Raw genomic sequence first — 16,807 nt, forward strand, 5'->3', positions numbered from 1 at the left:
ATGGATGGAGTTGGGAAAATATTATGCTAAGCAAAGTAAGCCAATCCCCAAAAACCAAAAGCTGAATGTTTTGTCTGATTAGTGGACGCTGATCTAAGATTGGCGGGAGAGGGGGGACATGGGAAGAATGGAGGAATTTGGGATTGGGCAAAGGATAGGGTTGGGGGGTTATGAGGATAGGAAAGATGGTGGAATGAGATGACAACATTACCCTAGGTACATACATGACTGCACAATGGTATGTCTCTATACTATGTACAACCAGAGAATTGAAATGTTGCACTCCAGTTGTGTACGATGAATTGAGATGCATTCTGCTCTCATGTACAATTAAGAAGGACAAATAAAAAATTTAAAAAATAATACTGATACAAACCTCCTCCCTTCCTGAGATTCTAGGATAAAGATTAGGTACTTTTTTGGAGAGGTTCCTAGGAAGTTACAGTATGTACCCAGGGTTACAAAATTCTGTAGTAGATAGAAGAAAAAGAACAAAGGATAGAGGCTCAATATTATAAGCATATATATTTAAGAAAGAGAGCACAGCAGGAATGTGTGAAAATATAAGAGGAATCAAATGACAAAATCAAATGACAAAGAAATACTAACAATTAACCAGTACAAAAGACATACCTAATACTAATAAAATATCAATGAAAATAAGGATGTTGACAATAATAATAATATAAAACAAAATAGAATTAACTTTAAAATACATCAAGGATATTTTATATTCATAAAATTAATAGTGCATGATAAAGACATAACTTTTGCAACTAGCATAGCTTTGGCATGTATAAAGCAAAACTCACAGAAAAATGACAATGTTAACTAATCTCTCTCAAAATTAAGAGATGAGATAGCAACCTGTTTAGTCTCTTTACAAGATTGTATCCCAAAGGTCACATTCTCTGTTCATGGGGCTATAAAATTAGAAACCACAACAGAAGACTGGAGAAGAATATAATTTCTAATTATGTTAGTCAGCTTTCCACTACTAACAGAATACATAAGAAAATGAACTTAAAAAGAGAAAAGACTTATTTTGACTAATGGGGGTTTCAGTCTATGCTTAGTTGTCCCTGTTGCTTCTGGGTGTATAGCAAGATTGTACCTAAAGGGGGAGGGGAGTACAGGGTATGGAAGGCCAGCAAAGAAAAAGAGGAAGAGATGCCCCCCCTTTGAGGGAATGCTCCAAATGACCTAAATCCTCCCCTAGGCTCTACCACTTCTAAATAGTGTCAAGCTGAGAATAAAGTCTTTAACATGTGGGCCTTTAAGTAGACATCCAGATCCAAACTATTGCAATAAATAAAAAGACTCCCTTTAATAACTCAAGGGCAAAAAAAAAAATCAAACCTAAAAATAGACATTTTGTGATAACTAGTGAGTACTCTTACATCAAAACCCAAGCATAAACTTCCATTTCTGACCAAGATAAAGTAACAGGGATCAGATATGCCCTCTTTCCTAAACTAATACAAAGGCGAAATACATAAAACAAGACCCAGACATCAGGAACAGAAGACAATGAACCCTGAGAAATGAGAAACAAATGAGGTGAGTCCAACTGCCTCAGCTTGCTACCTTGAGGAGATTTTCAGGTTGTAGTGTAGAAGGGTTGGGCACAGGGCAGGCAGAGCCTGGGAAACTTCCTGAAATTGAGAAGAAACAGATGGGGGTCCAGGGAAACTGTGGCAACTGGATTGCCCTACACTCAGAACTGAAGTGTGGTAAGCATGGGAAGGGAACTGCAAGAAACCCCAAAGGGTTTTTTCCAGTATTCTTGAAAGTACTGATTAGCGTATAGGTTTGAAAAAACTATACAAGGCTGGGGAAGGAATTTCCCCCAAAGAATTAGAAGAAACACACTCATCTAAGAACAGAATCAGTGTCTGTTCTCAAACCAGAGTAGAAAATTTCATAACTCATAAGGCACCTATTAGAATATTCAGGAGAGTCTAGCCTCAGTAATTAACCTTGTATCAAATACTTTTTGAATACTACCAAGCAATATTAAAAGCAAATCTTGAAGGGAAACAAAGGTTTCTATTTAACTTTAACTGTGTCCTAGAACAAAGTTCAAGAATACAAAAATATTAATCATCTAATATAGTAAGATTTAAAATGCCCAGCACATAATCAAAATTACAAGTGATACAAAGGAGTGGGAAAAATACATCCAATAGGAGTCTGCAAACCAATAAAAACCAACCCAGAACTAATAAGAATATAGAATTACCATAGGCATTAAAAAGTGTTATAAACTGTATTGCCTACATTCAAAAAACTTAAGTAGAGACAGCAAAGATAAAGATCTGAATCCAACTTATGAAGGAAAAAAAACCTACAAGGTATAAGATGATGAATATATAAATTATGGCTAATTGGACACCACAGAACAAAGGATTAGTGAAGTTCAAGCATAGCAAGGCAAACTATTCAAAATGAAACATGAATAGGAAAATTAATTTGAAAAATAACAATTAACTCTGGAACACATGAAGCCATCTCAGATAAATGCAATTGGAGTTCCCAAGGAAAGTATACCAAAAATAATTCAAATCATGGCCAAAATTTGATGAAACTATAAACCTACAGATGCATGCAGCTCAATGTAGTGTAAGCACAAATGACACAAACAAAACTACATGAAAGCACACTATGATCTATTGCTTAAAACCAGCCAGAGAAAAATGACACATTATATACCCAATAGCAAATTTCTCACATGAAACAAGTAAAAGCACAATGGAGCAACATTTAGGTATTAAAAAAATAATTTAAATCCATCAACTTAGAATTCTATACCCAGCAAAAACGTATTTTGAAAATCAAAGTGAATGAGACTTCAAACCTGCATATGAGAAATATTAAAGGAAGTTCTTCAGGCAGAAGATTAATATCAAAGTATAAATTGATCTAGATAAAGAAGTGAAGAGCTCCAGAAATAGTAGCTATGGGAATAATAGGTTTTTTTTTTTCCCTTATTGGAGTCTCCCTGAAGTCATTGTAACAAAAGTAATACTACCATGGGGAGCTTTTAACAAAAATAAATGTAGAATGTATGTCAGTAGTACAGCCTCTCACAAGTAAGTATGGTGGGAACATAAAAAATAATCAGGAATAAGAGACTATAAGTAGAAATATGGGGAGTTTTATGAAATAAACACTATATTCAACTAACAATAAATTTGGATAAAGGAATAGTTTAAGGAATACATAAATTGACAATCTAGATTTTGGAGTTCTGGAAGGGCTCTCTAAAGGAAGTCACGCTTCAACTGATCAGTGGACAGTTCCTGAGGGCTAATGAGGCAGAGTGATGAAAGGGGATTGAAGTAGGCAGAAACCAAAGTGAGGGGTCATATTAGGTTAAGAATTTCATATTTAAAGAGGCCTTGGAGGTGTAATTCAGGTAAATCACATCAGATTTACATCCCCAAGTTTTACAGTATATAAAACAAATTTGAGGCAGGCTGGAAGGAAAAAAAGAGAGTGCTGTTGGAATAATCCTGTTCAGATGATTGCCCATTCTGCTATGGTGGCAATGGATATGGAAAAAGTGGTATAAAAATTGATTTGATGGGGAATGGTGGAGTCGATGAATTTGGGGCTACACCAGTAGCTGTCTCATTCTGTTGCTTTACATAGTATTTGGTTTGGTTATTTTCAACTAGGTGAAACAAGTGAAAAAGATTCACTGTAACTTCAAGGGTTCCCCTAAAAAGCCACCATAAGAGAAAATGATTATTCAAAGACAAGAACATCTGTGAATAAAATGAAAAGATCTGAACCATAAAGTGCATAAAAGCAGTACTATCATTATCTTCAAATCTACTGAATAAGTTTTCATATCGGCAAGACACCTGAAAATAACAGGCTCAATGGAAACAAATCCTACTATTAAACTGCTTAAGCCAACAAATACTTTCATCTTAATTCTGTGCCAAGTAGTCACACAGCTCCATTTACCTACGCACAGAACGGAACAGCCTAGAGACCAGGGAGAGTAACTAGTTTATTGTACTCCAAACTATAAACCAAAGGTCACTGAAACCTAAATCTAAATTACCAACATCAGTATCTACAAGAAATAAACTTCAAGATGGTCTCAGTTAAAGACTGACCACCAACAACTAAACAATTATTGAATAAAAGTAGTTGCCTACTTACTAAATGTCTCTGAAGTTAGTGATGTCAAAAAAAGAAGAAAAAGACAAAAGACACCACTCCTTTTTGTTTTTAATATATTAAAAAGCAACATAGTACAAATGGTGTGGTATTAAAAAGGATTCAAATTTTTCAGGAACGAATTTTTATAAACATTTCTTCAATGAAAGGGAAACAGCATCTTGATACATAAAAGTTTGGTTAAACAATTTGATTTTAAAATTTTAAAACCAGAAAATGTTAACATTACATTCTTTTCCAATATTCAAACAAAAAAAGAGCGACCTGTACAATCTCCTTGATAATAAAATGTGTCTTTGTATTCACATCCTGAGAACATTGAAAATGTTAAAATTTCTAAAGTCTGAGTGACAGATGCAGCACTTAAAGGCTTCATGAATTTTTTCCCCAAAGACAATATTTTCAGTAAAACATTTTTCCATTTTATCTGACTATGCACTGATATTTTTTGTTCTTCCTGAAAAAGATTTATACTAGAATGTAATTTTTAATGTAAAAATATACATGTAAAGATATTTCATTTCCTGAGACCAGTCATACAACATGATTGAATGAACAAATTCTATAATTTTAGACTGAAATAATATGTGTACATTTATATGTTCAATTTGGGTAAAACTCAAAAAAGCATGTCATAGAATTTACACTTTTAAATTCTCTCAGTTATGCAATATGATTTATCCTCAAACTTAACCCAATAAGCGTTCTCAAATAAAATGTCAATAAAATGTATCACTGAAAAGAAAGTTTTTTTCTAACTTATTAACAAAATACAGATAGCCTTTGCAGACTATCAAGTTGGATGTTGTTATATACACCAAAATCTGATTCACTAACAAACTGCAATACAAAAGGACCACAGATAATTAAAATATTTGCTTTATAATACAACCACTCTATACAATTCACCCTTCCTAAACTACCTAAAATGAGTAGGAATTGTGGCATTTCTTTTGCATAAAACCCTTTCCTCTTCATAAAGCCCTGAGGTGAGAGGTTATTAATGTAATAAAATTGAAACCACAATTCTTCTCATTTCTGTATTAAATTGTAGCTCTAGGTTTTAAAAAACTTATAAAGAAATGTGGCAACTTGTAAAGCTGCTTTATAGTTTTTCAAAATATTTCCATACCAACTTAGTCAAACAGGCCTAAAATGATCCCATGAAACAATGTCCGTTTACTAACAGTTAGTGTCGAGAGGAGCGCCATTTTCCATCTCTACTGCTGTCTCTTCTGTTATCATACTCATGGCTCCAGCCATCATGATTCCTATCTTCATAGAAGAAATCATCTCTGTTTCCTCTGTAATGATGATCAGATCCATGATCGGTGTAACGCTGTTCGCGGCTATAATGTCTATCTGAAAGGTAGGGATGAGAATTCTGTCTGACTTTACGCTGTGATGATGATGCATCTTGGCGCCACTGGGAGCTTGAAGACTGATTGAAAGTATGATTATGTGACTGAACTGATGGTGAAAATCCTGACTGATCCACATGTGAAGACCCAAATTTCCCACCATATGACATCTGTCTCAAAACATTGTTCATCTGAAGAAAGAAGAAAAAGAAATGTTAACTGCAAATACTTCTAGATATCAAAGCTAATATATATTTGGTCACAGTTAACCAAAGTGACAATGAAAGAAAAGCAAAATCATTCTTGCCTACACAGAATCTGTATTAAACCTAACAATACAATAGCTTCAATCATCCCACTGTGTACCTATAAGATACTTATAAATATTTCATCTTGCCTTCAAGAATACAACTTGGGAAGAGCACATATAAAATGACCATGTAAGTCACTGCGTAATGAACATATAAAGAACCGAGACCTCAGTATCATCAGGAAAGTCTTCATAAAAGTGGCGTATGATGTATTAAAAGAACAGATGGAGTAATTTAAGGAAAATGTTTCAAGGGGAAGGTATGGAAGGAAAGAAAATTGTAAAGATAATAGGGAAACACAGAATGGGTTCAAAGAACAAATAATTCTGGCTGAGACAGGTTACAGATCTTAGAAGCAATTAACAGTTCTAGAAGTTAAGGGCTAGAAGGGTTTATTGGAATAAGACAATGAATATGACTAGTGAATAAATTAAGAGAACACTAATGAGGGGAAAATGGAGGCATGGTAAATGACTAGGCCAATTAGTTTCCAAACTCTGCCTTTGGATACTTATTTTGCAGACCATTAAAATACAAAAACCTGTGGGAAAACAAAAAGAAAGAAACTTAAGAACTATGGCAAATAAACAAGCAAAATGAAGGACATGTTCAAATAAGTGGAAACAAAGATGAAACACTAAAGAACAGTCTTACTGTGATTTTATTATAAAAAAGACTACAATGTTCAAGGCTGGTCTAGAAGACTGAAGTATATTAAAATACTTGAGGAAGTTTATAAGAAGTCATTCGGGACACATAACAAGAGCTTCAGAGACTGACTCACCTATAGTTATATATACACAAAGACACAAACACACACTAATGATGGTTGAAAAGAAATACAAAAGAAAATGCAGGGGCTGGAGTTGTAGCTCAGTGGCAGAGCGCTTGCCTAGCATGTGTGAGGCACTGGGTTCAATACACAGGACCACATAAAAATAAATAAATAAAGGTATTGTGTTCATCTACAACTAAAAAATATATATTAAAAAAAAACTTAAAAAAGAAAATTCAGTTTTACTTCTACCTTCAGATTTCTAAATATGTGTGTCAGCCCAATGAAAACTAAAATGAAAAAAATCTACAAAGATCATGCTAGTCTAACAAAAATTTGAGGAAAAAGTTAATACTAAGAATTTCAAAAGATAATTTTGCCTAAAAGACCTAAGTAATGAAACCTCCAATAAAGTTAATTAAAAACAATTATCTGATATAATATGAATATTTAAAAGTTTTTTTTTTTTTTAAGGCAACTCAAAGTTGAAAAATATCAGCCTACCACTGCTTGTCTCTGATAATTTTCTGGAGAAGAAAATGATCTCTGTATTACTTGTGCCGATGCTGTCACGTTATCCACAGTCCTTTCATACCTGCTAAAAATAAGAAAACCAAACATATAACCATTCATTCAACAAATATTTACTCAACACCAATCATAAGCAAGACACAGTTCTCAAAGATGAAAATGAACAAAACAGACAAGATATGTGCACTCTTAGCGCTAAGAGAAGAACACAGACAGAAGGGTACTTTCACTTGATTATAAGTGATATAACATGATTAAAGACCCCGGGGATCGGAGGTGAGAAAGGAAGTTTTATTTTAGGTAAGTTGGTCAGGGACCACCTTTCCAGAAAGGACACATTTGAAGTGAGAACCAAATAACAAGATCACCTGGAGGGAAAACATTCCCACCTGAAGAAGGAATAGTGTGAGGAACCAAATTCATTTATAAAACAAGATTTTACTGGAACATAAGCATGTTCTTTTGTTTTTTGTCTTATCTGTGACTATCTTCATATTGCAATGGCAGAGACACAGACTATATGGCCTGTAAAGTCTAAAATATTAACTATCTGATTCTTCATAGAAAAAAAACTTGTCAATCTCTGAGCTAATGCAAAGGCCCATACTGAGAACTAAAATGGGAAAATCTGATTACACAAAGGATAAGAGAAATAGAATAAAAAAGTGATTGAATGTAGACTTGTGGCTTAAAAAATTGGATAAACATTTACTGTGACATGAAAGATAAATAGCTTTTGGGTGGTAAGAAATTAAGAGTTCTATAACATACATAAGATTTTATATTATTTAAAAATACGTCTTTCTGGGGCTGGGATTGTGGCTCATCGGTAGATCGCTCGCCTAGCACAGGTGAGACCTGAGTTCGATTCTCAGCACCACATAAAAATAAAGGCATTGTGTTGTGTCCACCTACAAAAAAAAAAAAAAAAAATTCTCTCTCTCTAAAAAAAAAAATTATTTGAAATCAAATAATCAATTTGGCAAATTATAAGACAAATCACTTGGTATCTTAAGTCACATTATTTATCAGTGTACTAGATATATATACTAGATGTATATCAGTACAATAAACATTCTAGCCTTTAATGAAAACTATTTACTTATATGTTATTCTAAGAATTTCTAGAGGGGAAAAACATTTTTTTTCTTTCTCCACCTGGTAGATCTTTAAAGATACCATAAAAGTGGATGGAGATGCTTTGAATTCCAACTGAACTAGAAGTGTTTAAACACTATAAATTATTTAAGCTGCTAAGAAGGATTGAGACATTGCTATTTTTAAATGTGGTTCATTTACAATTCCACTATCTCTTCATAGCCATCCAATTCCTTCTAGCTCCTGCCACCACCTTAATCCAAAACACCAACTCTGCCTCAATGATCTGGTTGCTACATTGCTATTTATAACAATACCCTGCTATGGAGAACTTCCTAAATGGTCTATTTTCACTCATGTCATTTCTAATCCATTCTCCCATTGTGACTAAACAACCCTGCAAACTTGCTCCTATCACTACCTATTTCAATGCCTTCCTACTGTTTTTATGATAAAATCCTCCAATCTTGATTACAGCCTATAAGACCTTCAGCCTCTAGCTAATTCACCAATATCACCTACTTTCCATTTTCACTATGATCTAAGTACACTGACTTCTTTCAGTTCCTCATCCATCTATAACATCTCTTGCTGTTAAAACTTTCTCAAAGTACTTTCTATTTCTTCACTAGAGAACTAATTAAAGTGATTAGTCACAAAAATATATATTTGTGTCTTCATCTTGACTTTTAAGCTCCATTTGACAATATGTCATAGTGGCAGGGCTCAATCATGCTGATTAGATTTGAATCCAGCACACTGATTAAGAGAAGTTCAAACCTGGCCAAGAAAACCTTTATTTCTCCCCCCCCACACACATATAAGGCATGATAAAATAATCCCTACCTCATAAGACTATTGTGAGGAATACATGAGATCATATATATGCATGTTCTTAATGAAGAACAAGACACATAGCATGGTATTTGTTAAAATTTTCTTGAATGAAGCCCATTATGACTAAGTAACAGATCTATAGAATAAAAAATTACCTGCATAAAATAGCACCCCCCCAAGCAAACAAAATAAATGTATTTAAGTAAATATGGTCCCTTTTCTAAACAACAGTAACTAGCAAGATTTCCTTAAAAAGGATAGGACCAGAGAAATGACTAGGTCAAAATTGTGTAATTGGACTCCAATTTTATGAATTCTTAGTTCAGTAGTCTGTTCATTTATCAATATGGGTAGAGGCAGACCTAGACTCCCAGTTCTCAGTTTCATATGCAGTCCACTAAATCAGTATTTTAAAACTATAACCAATAGTGGTCATAAAATTAATTTGAAAATTTAAAAGATGAAATAAAATGGAGTACAGAGTATGGCAAAAGTAAGGTAAGTAACATTTTGAGAAATTTTGTTTCAATTGTACACAAGTATGCGTGGGTATGGGTATGTCTTCATAAAACAATATGAATTTTTAAGATTATATATAATGTGTCTGCCTACAGTCCACTTAAAATTGGCAGATATAATGACAATAATCCAACATGGCAAGTAAAGAGGAGCACAACGAAGGAGTTATTCACTCATTACCTGAGAAATTACTTTAACAATAAATGAGAAATATTACCTGATAGGAGATGTAGAAGTAGGACTTGAATTTCCAACATGATGCTGGGAATATGACAAACTGACATCCTGTGAGGCATGACTACTTCCTAAAATGAAATAATTTGAAAAATTATAAGTAGTAGAAAACTTAAATGTGAAATTTTGTCTCCACCACAAACCACCCCAAAGATGTAAACACAGTTTAAAAAGAGAAAAATATCAATTGTAGACCGGTTTACAATTTCATCAGAATAAAAATTACAAATGTATGTTATCAGATAAGCAAAACATCGCATTCCAAACAAGGTACTATTTTATGTATAAATGTCCAGTCTGGGGCTGGGGTTGTGGCTCAGTGGTAGAGCGCTTGTCTCACATGTTGAGGCACTGGGTTCCATTCTCAGCACCATAAATAAATAAATAAATAAATGTCCATCAACAACTAGAAAAAAATTGTTTAAAAATTCTAAAAAACCCCATCAATATCCAATCTGGCCATAATATTTCTAAACCTCCCTCCACCCCTGCCCCAAATTTAACACATAGGGAAGTTCCATCCACACAAGATCAAGATCAAAATTGGAAAATGTAAATTTCAAAGCAGCCAGGATCAGGAGATAATCCTTGCTTCACATAAGAGAATGGGTCCAAACCCAAACTCTAATAATAAACCTTATATGTTCTTTTCCCTAATCCAAATGGAATTTTAAACTCATTTTAAAATTTTGACTTTCAAAATCCATGTGCTAATGTTACCCATTGTCAAGGAAAAGTATTCTACTCATAAAGCTTACAAAAGCATTTTCACCCAGAACAGAGGTTCTTTAAATTTTAATACACTTTAAAATACACACACACACACACACACACACACACAGCAGCAGCAGCAGCAAACAACCCTTCTTCCCCTAACATCATCGAACAGTTTACCTGATCTAAATTGAATTTTGATGGGCCTTCCAAAAAGTTTGATTCCATTAAGAAGATTCATAGCATAAGGAACAGATACTTCATGTTTGAAATTCACAAATGCAAACTGCTTTGGTTTACCATCCTTATCTTTTGGAATTTTCACCTTTATTACTGGCCCAGCCTATAAACAAAAAGTGTTTAGAATTTTAAAAGGCACTTCAGGAAAATATTCAAATTTTACAAATAAAAAGAGATTATGAAGTTTAAAAACAACTGAAATGTAATCAGGAACTTTAAGAAAAGGGATACATATGGATTTCCATTTTGGTTTGGAGTAAAAATTCTACTCAACTGAAAATTAGATTCACTTATTTGGATAAGGGGAGTCCACAAGGACTCACTTTAGTTTTAAGGATGCCAACAAAGAAACACAATCACTAATTTTACATTTCAAAGCACTGTGGATGACTTTAACAAAGTGCCCATCAGTTATCATTTTTCCCCTTCATGAAAACAAGCAAGAACAAGAGAAAGTTATTTTCTCAAATCAAAAATTCACTTTGTATCCATTTATCAAACATTACCAGTTACTGGGTGATAGGACTGAGAAATCTAACAGGATACTTAGAATTTTTCGCACATTTTAACACAGAAGCACTACAATGGTGCTTTTCTAGGGTTTTTGTTTTTGTACCGGGGATTGGATCAGGGCGATTAACCACTGAGCCACATTCCAGCCCTTTTTATTGAGATAGGGCCTCGCTCAATTGCTGAGGCTGGCCTCAACCTTGGTATGCTCCTGCCTCAGCCTCCCGAGTCAATGGGATTGCTAGCGCGCGCCATCAATGCCCGGCTTCTACGGAGATTTTGTGGGCTTTTAAAATGTTTTAATAATCTTGCAATTTACAAGCAACTTAAGTATAAACAGACACTGACACAGAAACTGAAATCTAACGTCCGAGGTAGGCGAACCAAACAGAAACCACCTTAAAGGGAAGAAAAGAGGAAAAAGGGAAAGTCATATTCAACGAAGACACGTTCAGTCCCTTAGGTCCCGTAACTCCTTACCACGGAATGGGTGCCTGCAGATTCCTCCACTACCTGTCGTAGCCCCTCTGGCTTCAACTACTTATGGTTCTTCCAATAGAGAGCCACCCTCACTTCCCGACGACGCCCTCGACTCGCATACAGCCCACCTGGGTGCCCTGACTGACGGCCGAGCTCGCGCGAGGAAAGTGGGGTTTCCGTTGGGCCAGGCTCTAGGCGAGCCAGAAAACCAAAGTCAAGGGGGCTGACCACAGCCGCTCACCTGGTGGAAAAGCTCGAAAAGTAGTTCCTCTGTCACTTTAGTTTCAAGGTTGCCGACAAAGAGAGTGCGGTCCGCCTCCGCTGCCGCCGCCCCCATCTCAACGACGCCCCCTCCCCACCCAGGCCGAAGGGTCGGGTCCGACGCACCCACTGCGCACTCTCGGAAACCTTACGTCCTTGCGTCATGACGTAAACGTCCTTCACGTTAGCTCGCGACCGGCGTCGGCTTGAGCGGCGGGTGACTGCGCATGCTCGAGAGGAGAGGCCTCCTTAAATCGGCTGCTCTGGGCGTTGCGTCGTTGATTATGGCTTCCGGGAAAGTTAGAGTCCTCGTCCGAGAGGGGCCGGACTGATCTGCGGCTCTGCGAAAGGACTACCTTGACCGACCCACGTACCGTAAACACTGCAGGCAGTGTTTGAAAATGGCCCGGAACTATGTGTCCCTGGCCGCCGGCGATCAAGGGAACAGGGTGGCTTACCCCTCGTCCCACAGCGATCTCAGCGCGTTGGCGATGTTCTCTGGAGACTGTTCCCTCGCTGCCAGGGCTGGAGCGATTCGCCCTGCACCTCGCCAGACAGCTCGACCTAGCATTCGGACCCAGAGCCGTCGAATACCTCGCTGCGGCCTGAGCCCGACCCGCCTTACAAAGGGGAGGGAACCGGAGACCCGCAGCCGAAGCCGCCAAGCCAGATTCTCACCTTACCCAGTCCCTGGGGTCAAACTCGATCTCCGAAGAAGTGTGCTGCAACAGCGTCTGGCATTTGGAAATGTTACAGCTTGAACTTCAGTTTAAAAGCAAATGCCTCCCCTCAATTAGCTTGCAAACAAGTCCTCTTTTAAAATCCTTTCTTGGTGTAACAGCATTTTTATTTTTAGAGAGACGCGCTTTTGTTTAATAGAAAATTGCGTATGTAGGGGTTTTGTTAATGTTATCACACGTTTTACTATGGTTAACTTAGGAAGAAGACAGAAAGGATTTTCTTCTTTGGTAATTACAAACCCGAGCAACAATCATTCACTTTTTGTTTACACAATTCGTGTTTGGGATCAGAATTCTCTGATTTCCACGACCTTACCCAGCTAGTTCCCCTACTTTGAGAACAGAATTCGAGCCTCCTTAACTGGCATATTCCCAGACTCTTTAACTTGTGTTGGTGAAAAATAATCGTTTTTATTAGACTGCCTTATCCTTTCATCTCTTCCCCAGCACTTAACATCTTCAATATTCTCTTTCTTGTTGTTGCTGTTGTTTGTTTTTGGTATCAGGATTGAATCTAGCGGGGGCTTAACCACCTAGCCACATCTCTTGCCCTTTTTATATTTTATTTTGAGACCCAGACCCTGACCCTAACCCTAAATTGCTGAGACGGGCACCTATCCTGCCTCAGTTTACTGGGCCGCTGGGATTATAGGCGCGCAACTCTGCATACTGAAAGACAAAATACAACACCTAAACCTTCAGTGTTACTGAGGTGATTTGCATTTCCTTTGCCAAAGACTCCAAATTAATTTTCCTATTTTTCATTTTGTTTGCTTTCAATCCAAGCTCCTTAATCTGAATCTGCTGTTGCAAAACAGACTGCTGGAACATCAGTCCTACGGATTCCTCTCATTTGTTATCTATTCATATTTCTTTGAAATTTCTTACCTTTACTCCTTCAAGCATACAAAAATATTTGGGAATCTTCTCTGTGATAAACACTGTGGATGAGCTTTATGCAATCCTGACATTTGGATCAAGGGGTACATTCTTAATGGAGAGGCTAATAAATCAACGCGTAATCATTACATTGGACTGTTCATTAGGTTCACTAATAAAAATAAGTATTGGTTGCAATGGCTTCCCATGCTATTGCACTATTCTTGGTCTGGCTGATTGTTCCTTTGCTGATATCTTGTTCTCATAACCATGTATTCCCCAAGGTTTAAAGAATGTTATTGGGAGAATGTGTGTTAGTTGTTATTTGGATTTTATATTTTGTTCTGTTTTGGTACTGAGGGTTGAACCTATGAGAGCTGTACCACTGAGCTATATCCCCAGCCCTTTTTATTTTTTATTTTGAGATGGTGTTGCTAAATTGCTGAGGCTGGCTTTGAACTTGCCATCCTCCTGAGTCACTTGAATTACAGGTGTTCACCACCATAACTGGTGAGAAAGTGAGTTTTTAAATGCCATTTTTAATGCAATTAAAAATTTTTCTCAGTATATTCTTGTTTGTGTAGACTTCCTTCAAATAATTATGTTCAAATGAAATTGTCACACTACACAGTAATTTGTTAGAATTGCATCTTAAGATATAACTGGAGAACTTCCATAAGAATAATTAATATAATTAATAAAGGGAGAAATCTAGAAACCAGGTCATAGGAAGGGTGATTGACTACCTTTTGTTGAGTGTAACATGCAAGGCAATATGCCAGGAGCTATTAGTCTTTTTTTTTTTTTTAAGATTTTGAGGATTTACTCTGTGCTTAACTACTGTCTGCATTAGGCACTTAGAATCAAGAAGTGAACAAGATAGATAAAGTCTCTGCTGTTATGTATGTTATTTGATTCGTGGGGCGACCTATGAAAAGGATATTATACTTGTAATTTTTGTTGCTGAGAGACAGCCCAAAAGAAATGAAGTGAATTTTTCTGAGATCATATAGCTAGTAAATGATAGTCTTTCAGCATTCAACTAAAATTCCTTATCTGAAAAATGCAAGGAAATAATCCAAATGACCATTTTCTCAGTTTTTCCAAAGATAACATATAGAACTATTCCAGATAATCTAAAAAGAACTTACTTTACAGCGCATAGTGGTTGCCTTAGGCTGAGCATTATGAAAGTTACAGTTGAGAGAAGAATCCCAATTATGTACTATATGCTGGGGAAGAATAATAAAGTTGCAAGTAAGGAGGACTTTCCTAAAACTTAGAATGTCTAATAATGGAAAATACCATCTCTAAAGGTAAGAAATTAACTGCCAGAAAGTTCAAATGGAGGCTAAATCTTGTCAGGATTTTATCAAAGCTTTCCTCATAGTGAAAACCAGGACTAGGTGACTTCTTTGGTCCCCATTTAATCTATAATTTTATACTTTTAAAAAACTGTTAAAATTGGAAATGGGGAACTGAGATATAAGAGAGGGCTGGGGATATGGCTCAGTTGGTAGAGATATACGAGAAAAATTATATATGATACATAAATTGGTTCTGTCAGCAAATCATGACACTTGAGAGTGAGACAGAGTGCTATTAATTAGAGGCAACAGGTAGATCAGTTGGCTCATATAATCATCGCCTAGGACATCATTTGGCATTAAATTGTCTTTGGAATATATTCCTTAAATCAAAGAAGGGGCTAATGCTTGTAAATAAAAGAACAAAATCTGGCTTAAGAGTACCCCAAAGAGCACAAGAGCAAAGGGGGACCAACAGGGAGTGACTTCATTTCTGTTTGTTCTGGCTTGTGGTCATCAGCAATAGGGCTTTGGCTGAGGAAATGTGGATGTGCCAGAAAAGGATAAAACGATGTGGTTTGTTGCATTTTGTTTACTTGGCAAGAGAAGAACCTTGTTCACATAAATGCTCCATTATTTTAAGTCTGAATCAATGGCTGTCTAAATTCTTGTTCTTAACATCTGTAGTAGCATCCAAGTTGCAGTATGTTCTTCTAGTCACAAAGGCTTTATTGTGGAAGCAGGAACCACTATAAGCCTCTTTCAGTGAAATTGCCCAAAGCAAAAACAAAGTTTTATAAGAGCAGACCATATTAAAAAATATATCCACATATTAGTGAACAAAATGAATTTTCATTTAATATCAGTGATATATGTTATGACATATTGTCATTCTAAAATAAATGAATTAAAAAATTAAAAAGCCATTGTAACTGCCTGTTTTGTTGTTGTTCTTTTTTTCCCCCCTACTTATTGCATCATTCTAAGCAACTACCTAGCATTTGTTGAAGTGGATTCCTATTAGGATATTTAGTTTGTATATTCATTAGCACTAAAACTCTTAAAAAGAATGTCTGTTTTAAATATAGAAAAAAAAAGGACACAAATGAGATTTTCCTTCAGTAGCCAAATTTAGTGGTAAGTAAAACTTTAAGAGGGATGAGTTGGAAGAAAGGAGGGAGGAAAATCCTGCAAGAAGGAAGAGTAAGTGCTAATCAGGTACTCAACTGTTTCCAGCAAAACTGTCTTTCATTCCTTCAGTGAATTTGTCCAGATCCCACAAAGAGATCTGAACAAAGATACAACTCTTGATATTCCCAATTTCTATGAAAAGTTTCCCCATTTTCTTACCCTACAAAATGTTTAAGTTCTAATACCTATGAAGTCTTACTGCCTATGTCCTGTCCTTGTTGCCCATGTCAGTTCAGTTGCAAAATTCTGCTCAGTTCATCTTCAAGATGTATTTATGCTATGATCCTATAATTACTTTCATCACCTGAAATATATTTACCTGGACACATAGCTTAAAAAACTATGCTGTTTCTCCCCTCTCTTTATCCTGAATGTAAATAGCTCCTGGATGAATGACTTAAAGTACATCCCTGATCACATAGTTACTACTCCAGTGTCTCCCAAAGTCTGTTATAGAAAATATCCACTATAAATGCAAGGTATTTCTTTGAAAAAGACACAGGACAATAAATTTAACAAGTGACATAAATGTAAAATTTTTACATAACCAACTTTCTTCCTAAAGAGGGACTTTTCTTTCTTTTGTTTTCTTTTTTTCATTTTAGTTGTTGATAGATCTTTATTT

The 16,807-nt window shown here is 35.9% G+C and overlaps 2 protein-coding genes across 4 annotated transcripts; one reads left to right on the top strand and one right to left on the bottom strand.

Annotated features, from left to right (window-relative positions):
• Window positions 1–4,233: 4,233 nt before the first annotated feature.
• Rbm7 (RNA binding motif protein 7) lies at window positions 4,234–12,296 on the bottom strand. Of its 3 annotated transcripts, none has more exons than XM_046465286.2 (5): window positions 12,046–12,296; window positions 10,755–10,917; window positions 9,844–9,931; window positions 7,146–7,236; window positions 4,234–5,746 (listed from the first exon to the last, which is right to left on the bottom strand). In XM_046465286.2, exons 1-5 carry the CDS (start codon window positions 12,139–12,141, stop codon window positions 5,384–5,386), a joined length of 801 nt encoding a protein of 266 aa, XP_046321242.1. In that variant the 5' UTR covers window positions 12,142–12,296; the 3' UTR covers window positions 4,234–5,383. The 3 variants fall into 3 exon arrangements, with proteins under 3 accessions (XP_046321242.1, XP_046321237.1, XP_058442157.1); XM_046465281.2 differs by having other exon boundaries at window positions 7,146–7,239; XM_058586174.1 differs by having other exon boundaries at window positions 7,146–7,239; window positions 11,805–12,101.
• Window positions 12,297–12,326: 30 nt separating this feature from the next.
• CUNH11orf71 (chromosome unknown C11orf71 homolog) lies at window positions 12,327–14,251 on the top strand. Its single transcript, XM_046465297.2, has one exon. The coding sequence runs from the start codon at window positions 12,467–12,469 to the stop codon at window positions 12,824–12,826; it is 360 nt and encodes a 119-aa protein (XP_046321253.1). The 5' UTR covers window positions 12,327–12,466; the 3' UTR covers window positions 12,827–14,251.
• The last annotated feature ends 2,556 nt before the right edge of the window (window positions 14,252–16,807 follow it).

This window comes from Marmota monax, unplaced genomic scaffold, assembly GCF_021218885.2.
Source record: "Marmota monax isolate L192 unplaced genomic scaffold, Marmota_monax_Labrador192_F-V1.1 WCK01_AAM20220418_F8-fsc00045, whole genome shotgun sequence".
NCBI classification, from domain to species: domain Eukaryota; kingdom Metazoa; phylum Chordata; class Mammalia; order Rodentia; family Sciuridae; genus Marmota; species Marmota monax.

Coding starts and splice junctions, on each gene's coding strand:
- Rbm7 (XM_046465281.2), bottom strand. CDS start 12,141: ATGGGGGCGGCGGCAGCGGAGGCGGACCGCACTCTCTTTGTCGGCAAC. Junction 9,932..10,754: donor CAAAATTCAATTTAGATCAG/GTAAACTGTTCG, acceptor ATTTCATTTTAG/GAAGTAGTCATGCCTCACAG. Junction 5,747..7,145: donor ATTATCAGAGACAAGCAGTG/GTAGGCTGATAT, acceptor TTCTTTCTTCAG/ATGAACAATGTTTTGAGACA.
- CUNH11orf71 (XM_046465297.2), top strand. CDS start 12,467: ATGGCCCGGAACTATGTGTCCCTGGCCGCCGGCGATCAAGGGAACAGG.